Source organism: Staurois parvus, unplaced genomic scaffold (assembly GCF_062004578.1).
Source record: "Staurois parvus isolate SC_StPar_1 unplaced genomic scaffold, SC_StPar_1.0 ptg000053l, whole genome shotgun sequence".
In the NCBI taxonomy this organism is placed as follows: Eukaryota; Metazoa; Chordata; class Amphibia; order Anura; family Ranidae; genus Staurois; species Staurois parvus.
In genome coordinates, this window is record NW_028317849.1 from 2,631,655 (window position 1) to 2,650,212 (window position 18,558).

The window sequence follows — 18,558 nt, forward strand, 5'->3', positions numbered from 1 at the left end:
TTTTTTTGCATTCGTTCAGTTGCTTTCTGGTTTCTTGGCTAGGCCAAAATGATGGCATACATCCCAGGAGGGGAGGAGGGGCTTTCTCAGCTAAGCACACCCTCCTGCCTTCATTCTGAGCTAAGGGCAGAAGGATTACAGGAAGAAAATCCTGCATGAATCATCTGCCCTTACTCAAGATGGCCACTGCCAGAAATGATAGCAATGTTTTTTAATTCTCAACAAAATAAAGTATGGAGACATGGATGGATGAGTTTGCTTTGAATATGAAAAATTAATTAAATAGCGATTTCATTTTGTGGTGCTCAGATGCAGTTTAGTTCTGCTTTAAAAAACCCAATGATATATTAATTTTGGTACATGTATGTTGGATGTTGCAATTACTTCTAATTTTCATGACAAATTAAAATTTAAAAATGTTTGCGCACTTTTTGCAAATATTTTAAAATCACTTAAAATGACCAGAATACTGTAATTATATGACATCTTTTGGACTGAATAAATTGTTATAACTGTTTGATGTTTGCAGGACAATTATGACCCTTCTTTTTGAGCTAGTGCAGTGTGGCACAAGCATTAAAAAAAAATCTATACGTTTTTCAGTATTAAATAAAGGTCTGGGTCATTTATCCCGCGTGTTCTCTGGTTCCAGATGGCACGGCCCATTCAGGTGAAGCCCGCAGACAGCGAAAGTCGGGGAGGTATGTATCCAATGAGAACTGGGAAAATACTTAGCAGTGTCTTCCAAAGCAATCCTGAATCCCTGAGTTCAGAGAACCATCCTCATGCGGGCCTGTGTGTTCATGTAAAACATTGATTATTATACACCCTAGATCACAGAGTGTTCAACATCAATGTGCATTTACACTGTGTCATTATACAGCACAGCATGTTCATTACTGCAGATTCATACTGAGAGCCATGGTCATTGTCACTGTGTGGAGACTCATCATCATTTTATAGCTGAAAGCATTGAACATAGTTCATGGACAGATTGGTGGCTCTCAATCAAGACATTTGTAATATCGTACACTTAATTAAATCCGGCCTCTCCAATGTTTTCTCTTTCATCTGACGGCTGTTTTTCTAAAGATTTGGACTTACAAGAGCTAAGGCTTGGTTTTGAACCACTATTACCTAAAAATCTGTCTTTTTTGTGCATCATCATATTGTACGGTGATTTAATCATATGTGTATGTCATTCCGTGTATCATTATAATACAGGGCAGCACAATTCATTATTATTGTGTCGGTAGTCAATGCCTGTTGGAATGTGCTTGTTAAATCCAGTATGTTTATTGCATCATCGGGCATACTGAGTAGTCAGTTTTGCTAAAAGATATTTTTTTTCAAAAGTGTACTCAAGTGAGTTGTGGAATGATCATGAGTATACATGTGTTTGCGAATGTCTGCATTCTCTATATCATTTTGCAACATGCATTGTTCAAGAGAGATGCATTTTACTACTAGATTGCACAGGTTAAAATGCTTATTATTATTGCAAGGATGCTCATCATCATCATTATATAGTCATGCGTCCCAGTATCCCCCTGCTTAGCCCAGCCTCCCTGACCTGGTTTTGCCGCCACTGTCTGCAGCAGCTGAGCACTCCTTAAACCCTTTGCAATATACATCACCACCACCCTGGCACTCCGCGTGCCGGCACAGCCTATTGCCATGGCAACCAGATGATGCTTTCAGCTTCAGACACACATCTTCATGGTTGCCGGACGACATGTGAAATTGCCAGTCAGGGGGTGGAGAGAGAAAAAGAGAAGCTCTTGGGGGGAGAGAGGGGGGGTCTGGTGTGTGTCTGTGTGGAGGGAGATTGTGGAGAGAGAGGGAGTGCAATAGAGCATGCAAGATGGGAGGTAGAGGGAGTAGGATGCTCTGTGCAGCATGTGTGTGGGGGAGAAAGGGGGGGTCTGTATCAGCTGTGTGTAGTATGTCAATACAATATTGTGGAATGTTTAGTGGGTCGCTGACATTTGTCTGCCACTCTGCATGAATTACACATGAGTGCGTGCAATTGTGTTAAGTCCACAGGCATGTGGTAGATGGAATAATGGCATTCTAATTGCATGAAAATGTATACATTTGAATCACCCTGAGGAATATGTACACGCTACTATATGTATAAGAGATTAACATATTGTTCAGTCAATACATTTGTCATTTTTCGGTCACATGAATGTCATTCAACACAGTATTACAATATACAGTAGTGGTGCAGCTGCTGTATGTGCATGAGTAAACCCCGCATGTGTAGTATGTAGTATATTGTGTCATTTACCATTCCATGTGTTGCACACATGCCTTAGAAATGTCAATAGCGTCATTAAATGGGATTTTACATTGGCATTAAAAACAGATTGTCATGAGTTAATGTGTTTGAATTGGGCAAATATTATGTATCAAAGTGTTCTTACTAAAAACGTGGATTGCTATTGTTTATCCACCAAATAGCATCAGGCTTGCCCTTCAAGTTTGAATCTGATTGATGGCTATTGGGGAATAACTCCATTTCCAGGTAAGAACATGTTGATACATAAGACCCACTGTGAATGGGCCTCCAGGCAACAAATTTCACATATACAGGTCAGTTACCACCTTGCATTGTGACATTATAACCTAACCTGCAAGTAATTTCCCATGTAGGGGTTAGAAAATATAAGCTTGGGCAACTGAACATTTGTGCAGCGACCAGCCAAAATTTAAAAGTCCAGTTGTGCAATGACTGCATTTTCCAATGAATGTCTTTGTATCCTTGTTCCTAACATCTCATCTGTGATCCTGGAATTCATCTTCAGTGGTGAACATCTGGGTTATACTGGGGATTTGACAGATGGGTGGCCATTACACATCTGGATCTACCATCCCAGTGCAGAACACATCCATTGGTTGAATGAGTCATTTTTCCAACATTTATCAGATGGTTATTGGAATTCTATGTGTAAAGCAGGTTAATCTATCAAGGTAATCAACCTGTATATGTACATCATTACTGTTTACTAGATAATAAATCAATGTGAGGTAAGAAAAGTACTGTTAGATGGATTGAAATGTGCTGCCTGTCTTGAAAACCCCGCATATGGTAGGCCCCTTGTAGTATAAAACACCAATATATTTTTATATCGCCTTCACCAATGGCATTTTCATTCTTGTCAGATACATCTGTAAACCCCAGTATAGAATGTGGCAGCTGGCACTAACTTTAATATTGGGCCGTAGGTGACCGCAAACTGTTTGTGGGGATGCTGAGCAAACAACAATCAGAAGAAGAGGTGACCAGCATGTTTCAAGCCTTTGGCTCTATTGAGGAATGTTCTGTTCTACGGGGGCCTGATGGAAGCAGCAAAGGTAAGTTCAGAAAGTGGGCTGTTCTGTCAGCTGATCTGAGAAAAAGGCTTGGATTACAAAACCTTTTAAAGACCCATGGCTTGTTGGCCTTTGTGACCATAGAATGTCCATTCATTTGTGCCACGCAAGGTTTTTTTTGATGTAGTGTCTTCCTTCATACCCCCACCCTATGGGAGAGCACTGCTTTCTACCAAAGTGACTGCTTCTGTACACATTAAACAGTCACTGCACCCTTTATAGCAGGTGGGAAATTGAGGAGGCAGCTGTAGGCCAAGGTGTGAGGGAAGGATGTAGGGACACATACAGGGTGTAGCTCCAATTTCAATGTAATACCTGTATGTCTGTCTGTGGAAAGTAGTTAGTCATATTTTATTCATTAAACTATGATATTATTACCTTTTGAACTGTGGATTCTTAGCAGTCTCTGTACTGTTTTGTTTTTTAGGCTGTGCTTTTGTAAAGTTTTCATCTCATGCTGAAGCTCAGGCAGCGATACATGCCCTGCATGGAAGTCAGACAATGCCAGTAAGTTATACGTATCCCGGCCTCACGAAGCAACAACCGGTAACATTTTCAAATTCTTTAAGAAAGAAAGATAACTTAGCCAATGTAGGTGACCTATTCTTAAATTACATATAGCCGCTCATAAAAGTTGTAAGGTAGAGAAAAATATATTACTTGGCACAAATTTTGTTCAAAATCTTGGTTTCTTTTCTAACTTGCACTAGTCAATTGGATATAAATTTGTTGTTTCTTATGGGCAGCACAGAAACCCCGTTTCAGTCAGCTGAAAAAAACCCACACTGAAAGAAATCTGTAGGCTATCACTGTTGGCCTTCTTCTGAAAATACTAGCTACCTGGCTGCATCTAACATAGCTTATGAGTGACTGACCTGCAAACTCAGAACTCTTGATCTGCATACTTGTTTCAGGTTGGTGACTCAAACTGTTGAACGCATTCTGTTAGCATGACAACAAAATAGCTAGCATTGTTGCAAGAAGTTAGCAGTGGCTACTTTCACCTTACTCTCCATGTAGGTTTCCCTTAAAGTTGAACCCCAGGATTTATCTTTATTGCCAGTTTTTATTGGTTCAGCTTGGCACAATATAATTATCAAAATCTTATAGAGGAGGGTCACTGGGGGTGCTGAAAACCACTGGAGTAGCGTGCACTAAATTCAATGATAACCCCGATTATTCTGGATCCTGCTCAAGCAACTTCCCCTCTGCATAGCAGGGGGTTGCTCACATGGCACAGCTCGCATGGCCTCATTCGCATGGCACCACTGCTATTGAAAGAATGTATTTTTCCAGTGATTCCAAGCATTTTCTAATTGACGTAGAAAGGAGAGGCAGTGATGTTGTGATGTTTACCTCAAACGGAAAATGTCTTGCATTCATTGAAGAAAAAAACTAGATATTTTATAAATTGCAGCAGTGCCAAGAAAGTGATCCCTTGTGTTCAGTGTGCAGAGGGGAAACCACTTGAGCAGAACTGAGAAGAGCGCTGTTATCTCTGTATGTAGTACAGGCTACTACAATGGTTTTGGCATCGCAAGAATTCAGATATAAGATAAAGCTTAAATGGCAATATCATCCCAAGTTGGACCAATGAAGGTTGGCAATAAAGTTAGTTTCTGGAGTTCCATTCTAAAATAAAATGATTTAGGGTCCATGCACACTGGGCTTAAAATGCTTCTACAGGAGTTTAGCGGTTTTCCTGTAGAGGCTGCTCAGTGTTATCCTATGTGTCCATGCATATTAGGACGTTCAGAGACATATATTAAGCTCAGCGTTTATTGGCAGAAAAGAAAACTCTTCTGGATTGTGTTTTGGGAGGAGTTTCCTGACAGAAATAAACGCGAAACGCTCATAAACTCCTGTACAAAAACGCTCTATATGAGTGTTTTTTTCTGCCAAAAGAACTTTGTTAAGCCCAGTGTGCATGGACCCTAATAATGCTTGTTTTATGTTACCTTTTTATGCTGCCTGAAACATACTGTAGTTGTTCATGACCAGTTTATAATGTATCCATTCCTTACTATAATAACAGACCTAGTATTTACACTGTTTTTTACCCTATACTACCAGGGTGCCTCATCCAGCCTTGTGGTTAAATTTGCGGATACAGATAAGGAGAGAACACTGCGCCGGATGCAACAAATGGTTGGTCAGCTGGGAATCTTTACCCCATCATTAGCACTCCCCATAAGTCCATACAGTGCATATGCACAAGCGGTAAGTGTTCCAATTTGCTTTGTCAGAATGCACATGTAGTGCGGGTAGTAAACTAGACTGAACTAGTGATTGCTGTGTCAGTGTGGAAGTAGAATAACTCATGCAGTGGGTTTTAAACAAAAATTCCCTTGATAGATCACAAATATGCAACATTTTACATTTTATGTGAACAGTTGTATAACTGCACTGGGCAGGTGATACAAGTGTGACTCATTTATAGTATTCTCAGATTTGATGTGTAAGCAAGCTTGAATGTAGACCTGGGCTTATTCTGTGTAGGCTGCATTTTAGTGTATATATGAACATTAAACAATTCTGTGTCCTCAGGGCAAATAGGTGTATAAGCGTGGCAACAAGCAAACAGAAATGATATATTGCAAAATGATTAAGAGTCATTAGACAAAATGTGAACTTGTGGTGTAGTAATTAAACAACTGATAGCTTACCACCCTTACAGACAGGCTAAGGACAGCATGGACTCTGCATAGATGGAGTACTAAGCAGTCATCTATAGATCAGTAAAAATAACCTGGGGGTGAATAAATACTGTATATACTAATCAAAGTGAGAATGTAGTGATTTGTAGAGATCTGCACATAGCTATTGGTCCATTTGATGCAAAGGAGAGGCAGTTATAATACATAATAGAACAACATGAGCTGTACTTTAGGGTTATATCACCAGGGCTTTTTTTCAGTGGGAACGTGGGAGGAGCGCAGTTTCAGCACCTCCGGCGCTGAATGTATGTAATGGCAAAGGGTGCTGGGGCGTGCTGGAGGGTCTATTGATGTTGGCTGCTGGGGGATCCATTGCCACTGATGGGAATCTACTGTTGCATGGAGGTCTATTGTTGCTGGGAGAGTCTTTTATTGCTGGGAGGGGATCAGTTGTTGCTGTAGGGATCTCCTTTTATAGAGTCTTTTGTTGCAAGCTGCTGGAGGGAATATTGATGCTGGCTGGTATTTTGTTGTGGGGGGGTCCATTGTTGCTGGGGAGTCTATTGTGTGGGGGATCAATTGTTGCTGGCTGTAGGGGATCTACTGTATTCTACTGATTTTTCTTATTATCATTAACACATTACATACAAATTACTTAAGTACCACAAAATTATACTTGGTTCTGTATTCTCTAAAAAGGGCGGTCCTGGAAGGTGGGTAGGAGGTGGAACCAAGGGACAGTACTTGGAGGTGGGTAGGGGGCAGAGATAATGGTGACTCAAAAGGTGGAGAGTTCCTGCACCTATTCTCTGTATATTACTGAAAATTAATTTGCGATAGAAGAGGAAGTAGGTTGTACATAGAGACATCTGGCTGGCTTATTTAAAAAAGAAGAGCACTGATCATGTGCAGTATCCTTCAACAACAAACACAAAGTAAAAATCATGTTGGTTGGTAAGTCTTAGGACTTTGTACTTATTAAACAAGCCTGTTGGTTTCTATGCTATAGCACACTTCCTTTCCCAACTTCTGCCAGTTTATCTCTACAAATGTTGAATACAAATGTTAGATAGATTAGTAATGATTGGCAAACCAGGCAAAATTCAATTTGCTTGTCATTTGTCTAATTGTTGGAAAGCTCCCAAACACCAGACAGAGCACCAAACTCCATTGAAGCCTATGTCAAATCATACTATTTTTCTCCTGCCTTTTCTAAGGCTTTTGTTAAAAAAAGGCATGGGTACTGAGCACTGCCATTGGGGACAAATAACTATACAAAAACAAAGATTAGAAAAAGACACCGTTCTATAAGGAGAGGGTCTTTTAAAGTGCATTGTTAATCAAATCCTTTAAATAACATGCTTTTGGGATACCTTTAAACCTACATGTGAAATAACGGGTCAGTACAATGTACTCCTTTAAAAGGGACATTGTTTGTTTACCTGAGGCACCTTGCAAGATAACGTTTTCCTATGTGGAGGGCATAAGGGCCTCATCCCAACATTCTGTCCCCAAAAGGGAAACTTATCAGACTCTAAAAGCCCCCTTTTATAATAAGGAGGCCTTAGATTTCTAACAATATAAAAAGCCAATAGCGCAGAGGACAGAGTGTCAGATGGGCAGAGTAGGGGGGTCAGCACGGCATTGAAGGCACAGTACAGAGAATTGGGGGGGGGCATGAGGGCACAGTACAGGGGGGCAGGAGGGTACAGTACAGGGAGGTCAGGAGGGTACAGTAAAGGGGGCAGGAGAGTGCAGCATAGGGTGCAAAAATATATAATACAGAGATGGTCTCTTCAAGCAGAGCAGCACAGGGAAGCTGCTGTCACATATCTTCCCAGTTCTGGCATTCTGTCACTGGGCTAAAATTATAATCAGAATGACATGTCCCACGTCCCCCTCTACCTTCTCCATGCAGTTTCTGGTTCTTTGCAGGGTTTAAGGGACAACCTCCCCCAAGGCAGAGCATCTTACTACTGCTGTTGCTTGTGTGGGCAGAATGTGTACTGCTTCGATCACATAGGGTGAATAAGAGAGGAGGGTCGATGGGGATTGGAGGAGTACACATCCCACCAAAGCAAACAGCGGCAGCAGTAAGATGATTCACTTCAGGGGTTCTCCCTTTACCCCACAAAGCACCAGGAGAGTGCTGGAAACTGAGATGGGTGGGGGCAGGGGCGGACTGACAACTCATGGGGCCCCTGGGCAATAGGGGATCATGGGGCCCCTGTGTCCTTGCCCAAACTCAAAAAAGCCTATGAAAAAGGTACCAGGGGCATCTCATGGGGCCCCCTACTGACCCCGGGCCCTCGGGCAGTGTCCGAGTTTCCAAATGGTCAGTCTGCCCCTGGATGGGGGATTGGGGAACAAGGGGTGCCCGTGTGTTAAGACGGCCCTGTCACTGCCTGATGATCTCCTATCCCTACTCCCGTTGCAAATGATAGATCCTCATCTAACTGCTGTATGAAAACAAACCAACTAAGGATGCTGGGTGTCATCACTGGCAAAATATGGTCATGAGATCACCTAACATCCCTGGACGGTCTGTTTACAAACACAGTGACCATACTGCTGTCACAATATGATAGACTTCTGGCTGATGTTTGTTTATAAAAATCAGCTTAGGGGTCCAGTTTGGCAAACTGGCCAGAAATGGTCTGTTTGTTCACCGAACTGTGAACAGGCTGGATACAGGTGGAACTCATGTTCAACTAAAACCCAAAGCTCATCTCTAATTATTAGAAGTCCACTTTGTGACAACTGAACTACACTACCACAACAGAATCGGTATGACTTCTATAGCTTTGGTAAGGTGTGCATAGTAAGGACAAGTTTATAGCTAGGTCTATAGATAAAACGCAGGTTTTAAAGCATAGGTATTTAGCATTTATATATTTGATTTTATGTAGTACAAAATCCTGGGGGTTAGAAAAGCTATACATAACTGGCAACCGAACATGAGCTATGAGATTGAGTCATAATTTGTATTCCAAAGTGCAAGTGAAAAAGAAGGACTTACAGATGGAAGATGTACAGCTTTGACCTGGAGATAGGGAGCTGGAAATTAGAAGTGATAAATCTTGCACTGTTGAACGATGGGGCTTGTGATAACGTGAAATGGAATATGGATTGGTGATTGATGGAGCACAACTGAAAAAAATGAAGCAGAGAATGCAGATATATATACAGCTTGGGGAGCTAAAGACAGACAGCTAGGAAAGGGAAGAGACTGAGCTGGGATTGGAAGGAAATGCAGCTGAGAGCTGGAGAGACACTTAGTACGTCACAACTAGAAGAGAGAAATTCTCAGTACTGCTTCCCTGGGGCAGATAACCAACAACTAATAGTGAATGAGTTCATTTTGGCTGAGAATTGTTGGGAAAGATTGCCCCCTTGTGTTATGACAACTGTATAACACATCAGCCTTTTCTGCCATTGACTTGATATGGTTGTCCCACCATTGTCCTTATTTTGCGCATTTGGCTAACAACAAAACTAATAAACAGCAGCCTTTAAAAAAATTCCACCATGTGGATATGTGTAAAACGCACATATAGAAGTCCAGGTTCTTACTTGAATTAGATTTGTCCTGATGATGTTAGAATAAGTTTGATTCTATGTAAGGCCCAGTTCACACTAGTATTAAAAGCAGGCGTTTAGGGCGTGTTTTTTACTCTCAAATGCCTAGTAAAGCAGTCTGCAATCAATAATATGGACAGTGCACAGAGCTGTTCATATTATCAAAACATGAAGCGTTTGTGTTGCGTCGTTGCACTTCAAAAATGAAGCTACTTGTCGAGTTTGGAAGGAGTTGAAGCATCTCAGTTCTTTCCATTAAAGTCAATGGTAATATGCTACAAATGCGCTGGCAGGCAATGGCACTCCTTTGCAGAGCGTTTGGCCTTATTTATTACAACAACAAAAAAAGGCTCCTGGGATGCATTTTAAAGCCGTTTTTGTGTTTATTAAGAGTCAGCAACTGCAAAAACTGTAGCTGATGACTTTTAACAAACGCACACCTGTCCAGGGTCCAGCGATGTACTCACCCATGCCGTCCCTTCTCTCCTTCTCTCCTCCACTGCACCAGCATCTCAACTGTGGGCACCAGGCTGTGACAGCTTGCGGCTTCACAGCCTGGTGCCCACTGTGCATGCACGAGTCGCGCTGCACCTCCTGATTGGTCTGGCAGTCTCCTGGGACCTATGAAAGTTCCCAGGAGACCGTGGGAGGGAGGAGGGGGCGAAACTTCCGGCCACTTCGCTGCAGCAAACTGGACCGGAAGTGGGAGTGGGTACCTGTCAAAAATAGGTATCTGCTCCCCCCCAAAAGGTGCCAAATATGGCAATGGAGGGGGAGGAGGAGGCAAATAAGTGGAGCTTCCACTTTTGAGTGTAACTTCGCTTTAATGTGCTTTCAATGCACGTCATATACGCCAGCTGAGCGCAAATGTGCAGCCTCCTGGCATCTGGACCTAGACACAGAGCAGCTGCACATTTGCGTTCTATTAAAAAAGAACATATGTGCTGAGAGCGCACACCCTGCGTGCTCCCAGAACACATGTCCGGTACTCACGGAAAGGTCCCGATCTCCTCTTTCGATCGGGACCATTCCCAATCATGTGACCACCGTGACGGCGCGTCACGGTGGTCACATGACCCTAAACCCCGCCCCGCCTCCCGGCTTTTGAAACCCTTAAAGGGCCAGGAGGTGCCAGCGCCAACGAGTTAACATGCCTTAACACTGTAGACGCATTTGTTCTGCATCAGTCTTTTGAGCAAGTGTGAACAAGATCCTAATGATGTGAAGTAGTCTTGCACTGATCTTGGTAAAGGTGATGGGAGCTTGATTGTACAACTCTTCTAATGTTTGCAGACACATAGGATACTTCCAGCAGCATTCATTAGTACCATCTTCGCTCTGCTTGCCCTCATTTTTGCTGTTAAAGAATTTTTCTGTGAGGTCAGTAGGGCTGACAGGTAGTAGCAGCAAAGGAAAAGGAGAAGGTCACCAGAGGATTATCATTACACTGGCTCTAAGCATAGACCCTAAACACATGGGATTTGGTTGATCTTAGGTGACAAACAATCACTAGCCTTAAAAGAATCCTCGGTAATCATAAGGTTTGAGTGATTTCTTCAAGCTCTTGAAGTACCCTTCAACACCATTTTAATACAGTTCTTCATGGGAGTGCTCACTGTTGCTTAGGCAAGCTTCAGGGGATTTCAGAAAATATAAACACTGCTTGAATATGCTCATTTTTTTCTATGACTAGAGAAAGCACTGCCTTAAAGATCTGTGTTGAGCCATTGCAGATTGGACTTGAAAGCGTCTTTAGGGTTTGATGCTTGCTGGTATTGCTACTTTTTAGGCTAGTATTTCCATACTAAGATTACCTAAAGATTTTTTGTTAAGGGTTGTATAGGTCCTCCTCATCATTCCTAAAACAAAATTAGGTTTAGAGTAAAGGTTTTAGCAGATTACAAATTAATGATAGCTTGTACTACTTATAACCATTAAGAAATATAAAGGATCATTTAAAAAAAATTCCATCTGTGAGCTGATCATGCTTGTCCAGTTTGCATAACGTCCAACCCATTATCTCTGCTTTATAGCTGATGCAACAGCAGACAACAGTTCTGTCAACATCTCACGGTAGTTATCTGAGCCCTGGCGTGGCGTTTCCACCATGCCATATTCAACAAATAGGAGCTGTCAACCTGAATGGGCTCCCTGCCACACCCATCACACCAGCATCAGGTAAGCAAAAGGTAAAAAGCACTGTAGTGCTATACAAAATGAACATATATATACCATGATGGCATATATCACGGATATTAATTGTGCCAAGAGAGCTCTTGTTTTCAGTTTATATGACAATTACTGATCTTTAACTATGACTGTATATTGTTTTACAATAGCAACATATGTATAAAATGCTGCCTGTTTGATACATTTTTCCAGATTTGTCACAACTCTATAATAATTTAGATGGTTAACAGATATTTTTTGTAATAATCCAAGTAGCGTCTTGACACTGAAAGCAATTGAGTTGCATAGCAACACTGGGAGGGGGAGATGTTTTGCAATAGTGTACAGAGTTCCTTTGTATAAAGAAGGGTTTCAGTTGCTTAGCAACACTGGAAGCAGCCTTATAATATCAGGAGTTGTGTTGCTTAGTAACATTGAGAAGAGTTAAGTTGCTTAGTGACATTGGGAGGAATACATTGGTTAATGACACTGACGTGTTGCTTAGCAACTGTGTACAGCTGTTATTAAAGCTGTGCTATTAATTTATATTTTTTGGCCATTTATATTTGCTCCGCAGGACTACATTCTCCGCCAGTCATTGGTACTGCTGCTGTACCTGGCCTGGTTGCCCCACTAACCAATGGATTTCCGGGGCTCGTACCATTTCCTAGCAGCCATCCTGCTTTGGATACAATTTACACCAATAGCATTGTGCCATACCCAGGTTAGTTGTACTTTAAAACTTACAAGTAAAACAGCAGTAACCCTCATCACTGTATCACCAATGTATCATGTTTTGTCTTTGCTTTCTTTTATAGCCCAAAGTCCAGCACTGACAGTGGAGAGCCTGCACCCATCCTTCCCTGGGGTACAGCAGTATTCAGGTATCCTACTGTATGCCAGCCTGGATTTCTTGTTCTCCTCCCCTAGGGCAGTTTATATGACAGTTTCTTATCTAACCACTCCCTACCCTATAGGTAACCTCTAAAATAACATAAAAACGCTGCTCTGAATATTGTTATACAGTGAAGGAAATAAGTATTTGATCCTGGTTCTGAATGTTTGCCCATTCACAAAGAAATGATCAGTCTAAAAGGTGTATTGTAACAAAGAGACAGAATAGCAACAAAAAATTCTAAAGAAATGCATGTCTAACAAATTATGCACTGATTTGCATGTTCATGAGGGAAATAAGTATTTGATCCCCTTCACAAAACATGACTTAGTACTTGGTGGAAAATCCCTTGTTGGCAGTCACAGAGGTAAGACGTTTGCTGTAGTTGGCCACCAGGTTTGCACACATCTCAGGAGGGATTTTGGCCCACTGCTTGGAGGCAGATCCTCTCCAAGTCATTAAGGTTTGACAGTAGAACAATTCTGCCTTCTAGTACTAAGGTCTGCAGGTTGGTTCTGGCAAAGTACTGACTACAGGGGTTTCATTTCCTCCCAGTATTAGTGTGTGATTCCTGTGCCAATTCTGGATCATATTCTAAAGTACATACAGTAGCTATAGATCATGTATAAAGCAGGGGCGGACTGACCATTTGGAAACTTGGGCACTGCCCGAGGGCCCGGGGTCAGTAGGGGGCCCCATGAGATACCCCTGGTACCTTTTTTCATAGGCTTTTTTGAGTTTGGGCAAGGACACAGGGGCCCATGATCCCCTATTGCCCGGGGGCCCCATGAGTTGTCAGTCCGCCCCTGGTATTAAGTATGTGTTAAAGTGACATTAACCACTTGCCCTCCTGAGGATTTACCCCCTTCCTGACCAGGCCATTTTTTGAAATATGGCGCTGCGTTACTTTCACTGACAATTGCGTGGTCGTTCAATGCCGCACCCAAATGAAATTTATGTCCTTTTTTCCCCACAAATAGAGCTTTCTTTCTGTGGTATTTGATTGCCTGTGCATTTTTATTTTTTTGCGCTATAAACAAAAAAACAACAATTTCGAGAAAAAAACAATATTTTTGACTTTTTGCTATTAACCACTTCAGTACCAGGCACTTATACCCCCTTCCTGGCCAGGCCAATTTTCAGCGCTGTCACACTTTGAATGACAATTGGGTGGTCATGCAACACTGTACCCATATGAAATTGTTATCATTTTTTCACACAAATAGAGCTTTCTTTTGGTGGTGTTTAATCATCACTGAGTTTTTTTATTTTTTGCTAAATAAAACAAAAAACACCTGAAACTTTTGGAAAAAAAAACACACTTTTCTTTGTTTCTGTTATACAATTTTGCAAATAAATACAATTTCTTCCTTCATTTAGATCAAAATGTATTCTGCTACATTTCTTTGGTGAAAATAATAATAATTGAATTTGTATTTTTTTTAAATGTTTCTATTATTATTTTTATTTTTAATTACGTTTTTTCTTTTTTTTACTATTTTATTTTTCAGCACACTGTGACCAAAGCAATACAGTGTTACCATAGTAACATTGAACTACTCTGGGCAAGTGATCAGGACTTTTTTTTTAACACATTATGATTGCTAATACCAATGTATTTCATTGATATTTGCAATCATTGTTACTGAATGAAACTGATTCATTCAGTCTTTTGTTGTGATTAGCTGTGATTGGGCAAAGCTGATCACGATACAGATGGGCTGTGATTGGCCCTGTCTGTATCATGTGACTGCCTTGACCAGTCACAGCTAACAACATAATTGTATACAATGGATGGCATGATAGGAAGCCATCCATTGTATACAATTGACATGTGATCTGCTGTGATTGGTCACAGCAGTCACATGACACTGACAACGAGCCGGTGTAGTGATATGTCATCGGCTGTGTCCTGTGGACACAGCTGGTGACAGATCGCACTGCTGCACGGCTGCACGGCCACGTGAACGTCTCGTTTTCACAGGACATCATATGATGCCCAGTCACAATGGCAAGTGTCCGGCCCGACAGTCAATCTGCATTAGGCCAGGCGGGAAGGTGTTAAACATACCTAGTAAAAAAAATTTAAAAAATCAAATTTTGTCATAAATTTTGGCCAGATGTATTCTGCTACATGTCTTTGCTAAAAAAAAATCCCAATACATGTAAATTTATTGGTTTACGTGAAAGTTTACAAATGGCAGTATATATACTGGAATTTTTTTTTTTTTTTACTAGTAATGGCAGATATCAGAAACTTATAGTGTGACTGTGGAACTGCAGCAGGCATTCTGACACTGGGGGGGGGAACTGACTTGGTGTCACTGACATCCCCAGTGACACCAATACAGTGATCAGTGTTAATAAAAAGCACTGACACTGTACTAATGGTATTGGGCAGGAAGGGGTTAACATGTGGGGCAATAAAAGGGTTAACTGTGCTGTGTGCTGTTTCACTATGTGGGCTGTGTTTCACTGTAAGCACACTGCTTTGTATGGCTCTGCTATGCAGAGCCATACAAAGCAGTGTGCAGGAGCTGACGGGAGAGATCTGTGTTGTTTATACACAGGTCTCTCCCCCATCGGTAATACTCGGCGATCAACGAGTGCCTGTGAGGAACCACCGGCCGGGACCCGGTGATTGACAACCAAGGCCGTGAATGGCGTAGTGTGTTGGGCATGCGCATGCCCCTACCCATAACTGCAAAGTCACGTATATATGCAGGATTTTGTTCACCCTTGTCACCCTGTGGCAGTATTTCTGCTATAGGGCGGCACAGAAGCAGTTAAAGGCAAGCTTGTTTGTTTTTTTTTAATAACAAACATGTTTTATACTTGCATGCTCTGTGCAGTGGTTTTGCACAGTGCAGCTCTGACCCTCCCCTTCTCGGGTCCCCCACCAGCGCTCCTGGCCCTTCCCTCCTGCCAAGTGCCCCCAGAGCAAACAGCTTACTATAGGGGCACCAAAGCAGGCTCTGCGTGTCCATTCAAACACAGAGCTTGGCTTGGACCCACCCCCTCTCTCTCCTCAATGGCTTACTGGCTATGATTGACAGCAACAGAAGCCAAAGGCTCCCGATGCTGTCTCAGCCATTGAGGAGAGAGAATCCCCAGAGAGCCAATGCTCAGGTAAGTATTGGGGGACTGGGGGGTGGGGCTGCTGTACATAGAAGGATTTTTAAAAACCTTAAGTCTTTAGAACCACTTTAATAGTCAATCACAGGATATCGTAAAGTGGAAGAAAAGCCAAAGTCTAACTATTTTTGAAGCAGAACTAAACTCTCATATCCTTTTCAGTCAAGGAAGCTGCCATCTTGGCCTCTAGTTGATCTGCAAATGCCATGAGGCTGCACATGTGATCTGTTATGACACCAGCCATTTGATGATTTGATAGTTTGCTTGACAGCATAAGCAAATGTGACAGCATTCTCGAAATGCTGGGAATGTAACTGTTTGTTTAAACTATTAAATTGATGGGTTTAGTTCTGCTTTAAAATGTCCTGAGATCTGCAACATCACCCATAGGCTCCCATGGCCCAGCCATGGTTAACTCTCCTTCCTCTCCCCTGGAGGAGCCAAATCTTTTTATATATATATATATATATATATATATATATATATATATATAAAAACATATGTATGTTTTGTTTTGTTTTTTAAAGGTGAACTTACTATCCAAGGGATTTTATATCTGTTTTATATTGTATACAGTATGCAATTTTTAAAAAAAATTTTTTAGGACTTTTCAAAACAATCATGCGATTAATGTTAACTATTATTTAAAACGTCAGCCATTTTAAAGAGGACTTGTACTGTGCAAACTGGTCCCAAAAAAGACAAGTAGATGACAAATGGCAAGTCACCAGTATTACCTGTGGTTTCCTGCAGCTGATAAGTACCCTAATACTCATTTGCCACGTCTTTAGAAATGGCCTTATAGAGACAATTTTTTTTCCCTCATGTAATAGCTGCCCCTGATGATTGGTTTTCTGTTGACTGATGGGGGATATTCAAGAAGCAGCAGGAAAGGTGCAGAGTTCAGATCCACATAATAGATGAAGCAAAAACAGAGAGTTCCTTGGCAACAGGTCATCTGGTGCATCTCTCTCTCCAGCAAGGAGCACAGTGAGCAGCACCGTAGTGACATTACCAAAGCTCCTGAGATTAGCGGTCAGATGCAGCAGTGCCTTAGATCTCACACTGCAGACATGCAGTTATGAGCCTGAATGTCAATAAAGTCTCTGCTATTTTTCAGGAGACATTGAAGACAAAAGTTACATTTTGTCTTTGATATTGCTTAGGCACAATTAACATTTTTAGATGTTCCCTATAAAACATCTCCACGTTGTTAGCTCCACTTTACTTGTGCCCTGATCCTCCCATACATCTGTTTCCTGCCAAAGGGTTAAAGTGGACCTTGCAGTAAAACGCCTGGTTCGTTTAAACTGTTCTGGCCCCCTCCCCCTTTACGAATCACTTACTATTCGTAGAAGACAAAGCTAAAATAACTCTACATCTTTTTTCTTTACAAGTACATTTCCTACCTAATAGTGGTGATTTTTAAGGGGATAGGCCCAGGAAATTTGAGCAGACCTCGCATTTTACTGCCAGGTCTGCTTTAGATGGGCTTACCATGGGAGGTGTCATTTGTTATGTGATGTAGCCTACCCCAGGATTAAAACATCATTTTGGTTCAGATCACTTCCTATGGAGCAGGATTATAGACCAGGGATTTGCTGGTCTCCTGACACAAGAATGAGTAGAATGAGTGGATATACCCTTCCCTTGCTTTCTCCACAGGTGCCTTTCAGCTTCCCCTTGTTCTCCTTTGATATGTAACGGTGGATTTCTAGTTGCAAGGGCTATATTTTGAACTGCTGCTTTGATAAACATGTAACTGTATGCCATTTTTTTTCACGCCCTCTAAGTTAATAATTTTATTTTATTTTCCACACCACAGCTATTTATCCCACTGCAGCTCTTACACCTGTCACACACAGCACCCCACAGCCTCCTCCTATCCTGCAACAACGTGAAGGTAAGAGTGCTGATGGAGACCTTTAATCCTCTAAATTCAACGTTTAAAGTAAACACTTCACAAACCCGGCCTCTTTAAAGCAGAACTTTGGGCATATATATATTAGAAATTATCTTGCAATCCTGTCTACAGCAGAGATCAGATTGGGAGAAGGAGAGGCACCACAAGTAGACAGTCAGATGATCTGCAGTGTTCATGTACTAAAAAGGACAACAGGAGGAGAAATTAGAATAACAGAGGGATGATCCCATCATTCAGCTGCGCTTCTCTTTTCACTGTTCAGTCGCAGACTCGAGAAACCTGTAGCTGTTGCTAAACTGTGGAACAGAAAGATCGGATCTCCTTCTCTGCCAAAAAGGGCTTTGCTGTGCCACAGAACTGTATAATTGGACTGGATGAACAGAAATACAATATTTCTTTGCAGTTAATATTTTATCCCATTTTATTTGTGTACTTAGCTGTTTGGCTGGAGTTTAGCTTTAAAGTAAACATATGAAAAAAATACATAACTGGAGGCTACTTAATACTGCATTTAATTGTTCAATGGTTTAAGTAAAGTTATATGCAAATCTTAACTTTTTGCTTAAAAAGCAAGCTTTGTCCTGCCCTCTCACATGCTGCCATTTTGGTCAGTGATGTGACCCATTGCATCAGGCTCTGGAGGCAGGAGGGAAAGGAGGAAATTTGACTTTTACAGGAAAAGATTTGCACTTAACTTCAGCTGTCTCTGCCTCTGGATCTACTGATCATTTTGGCAAGCATTTTTTACTGAAAGTAACCTTAACTTTTCTGGGTTTTTCCATCATATGATTAGTTTGAATTTCCAAGGTTTGTGGCTGGTT

The 18,558-nt window shown here is 41.5% G+C and overlaps 1 protein-coding gene across 2 annotated transcripts in view; it reads left to right on the plus strand.

Annotated features, from left to right (window-relative positions):
• CELF5 (CUGBP Elav-like family member 5) overlaps positions 1 to 18,558 on the plus strand; it is a 184,028-nt gene that overhangs the window by 157,467 nt on the left and 8,003 nt on the right. The window contains exons 3-10 of one of the 2 annotated variants that reach the window (XM_089667183.1): positions 653 to 701; positions 3,232 to 3,360; positions 3,806 to 3,885; positions 5,452 to 5,598; positions 11,648 to 11,792; positions 12,361 to 12,507; positions 12,602 to 12,667; positions 17,639 to 17,716. In XM_089667183.1, coding sequence (XP_089523309.1) covers positions 653 to 701; positions 3,232 to 3,360; positions 3,806 to 3,885; positions 5,452 to 5,598; positions 11,648 to 11,792; positions 12,361 to 12,507; positions 12,602 to 12,667; positions 17,639 to 17,716 — 841 coding nt within the window. The remainder of the gene's footprint in view (positions 1 to 652; positions 702 to 3,231; positions 3,361 to 3,805; positions 3,886 to 5,451; positions 5,599 to 11,647; positions 11,793 to 12,360; positions 12,508 to 12,601; positions 12,668 to 17,638; positions 17,717 to 18,558) is intronic. The other variant, XM_089667192.1, reaches the window with a different exon arrangement.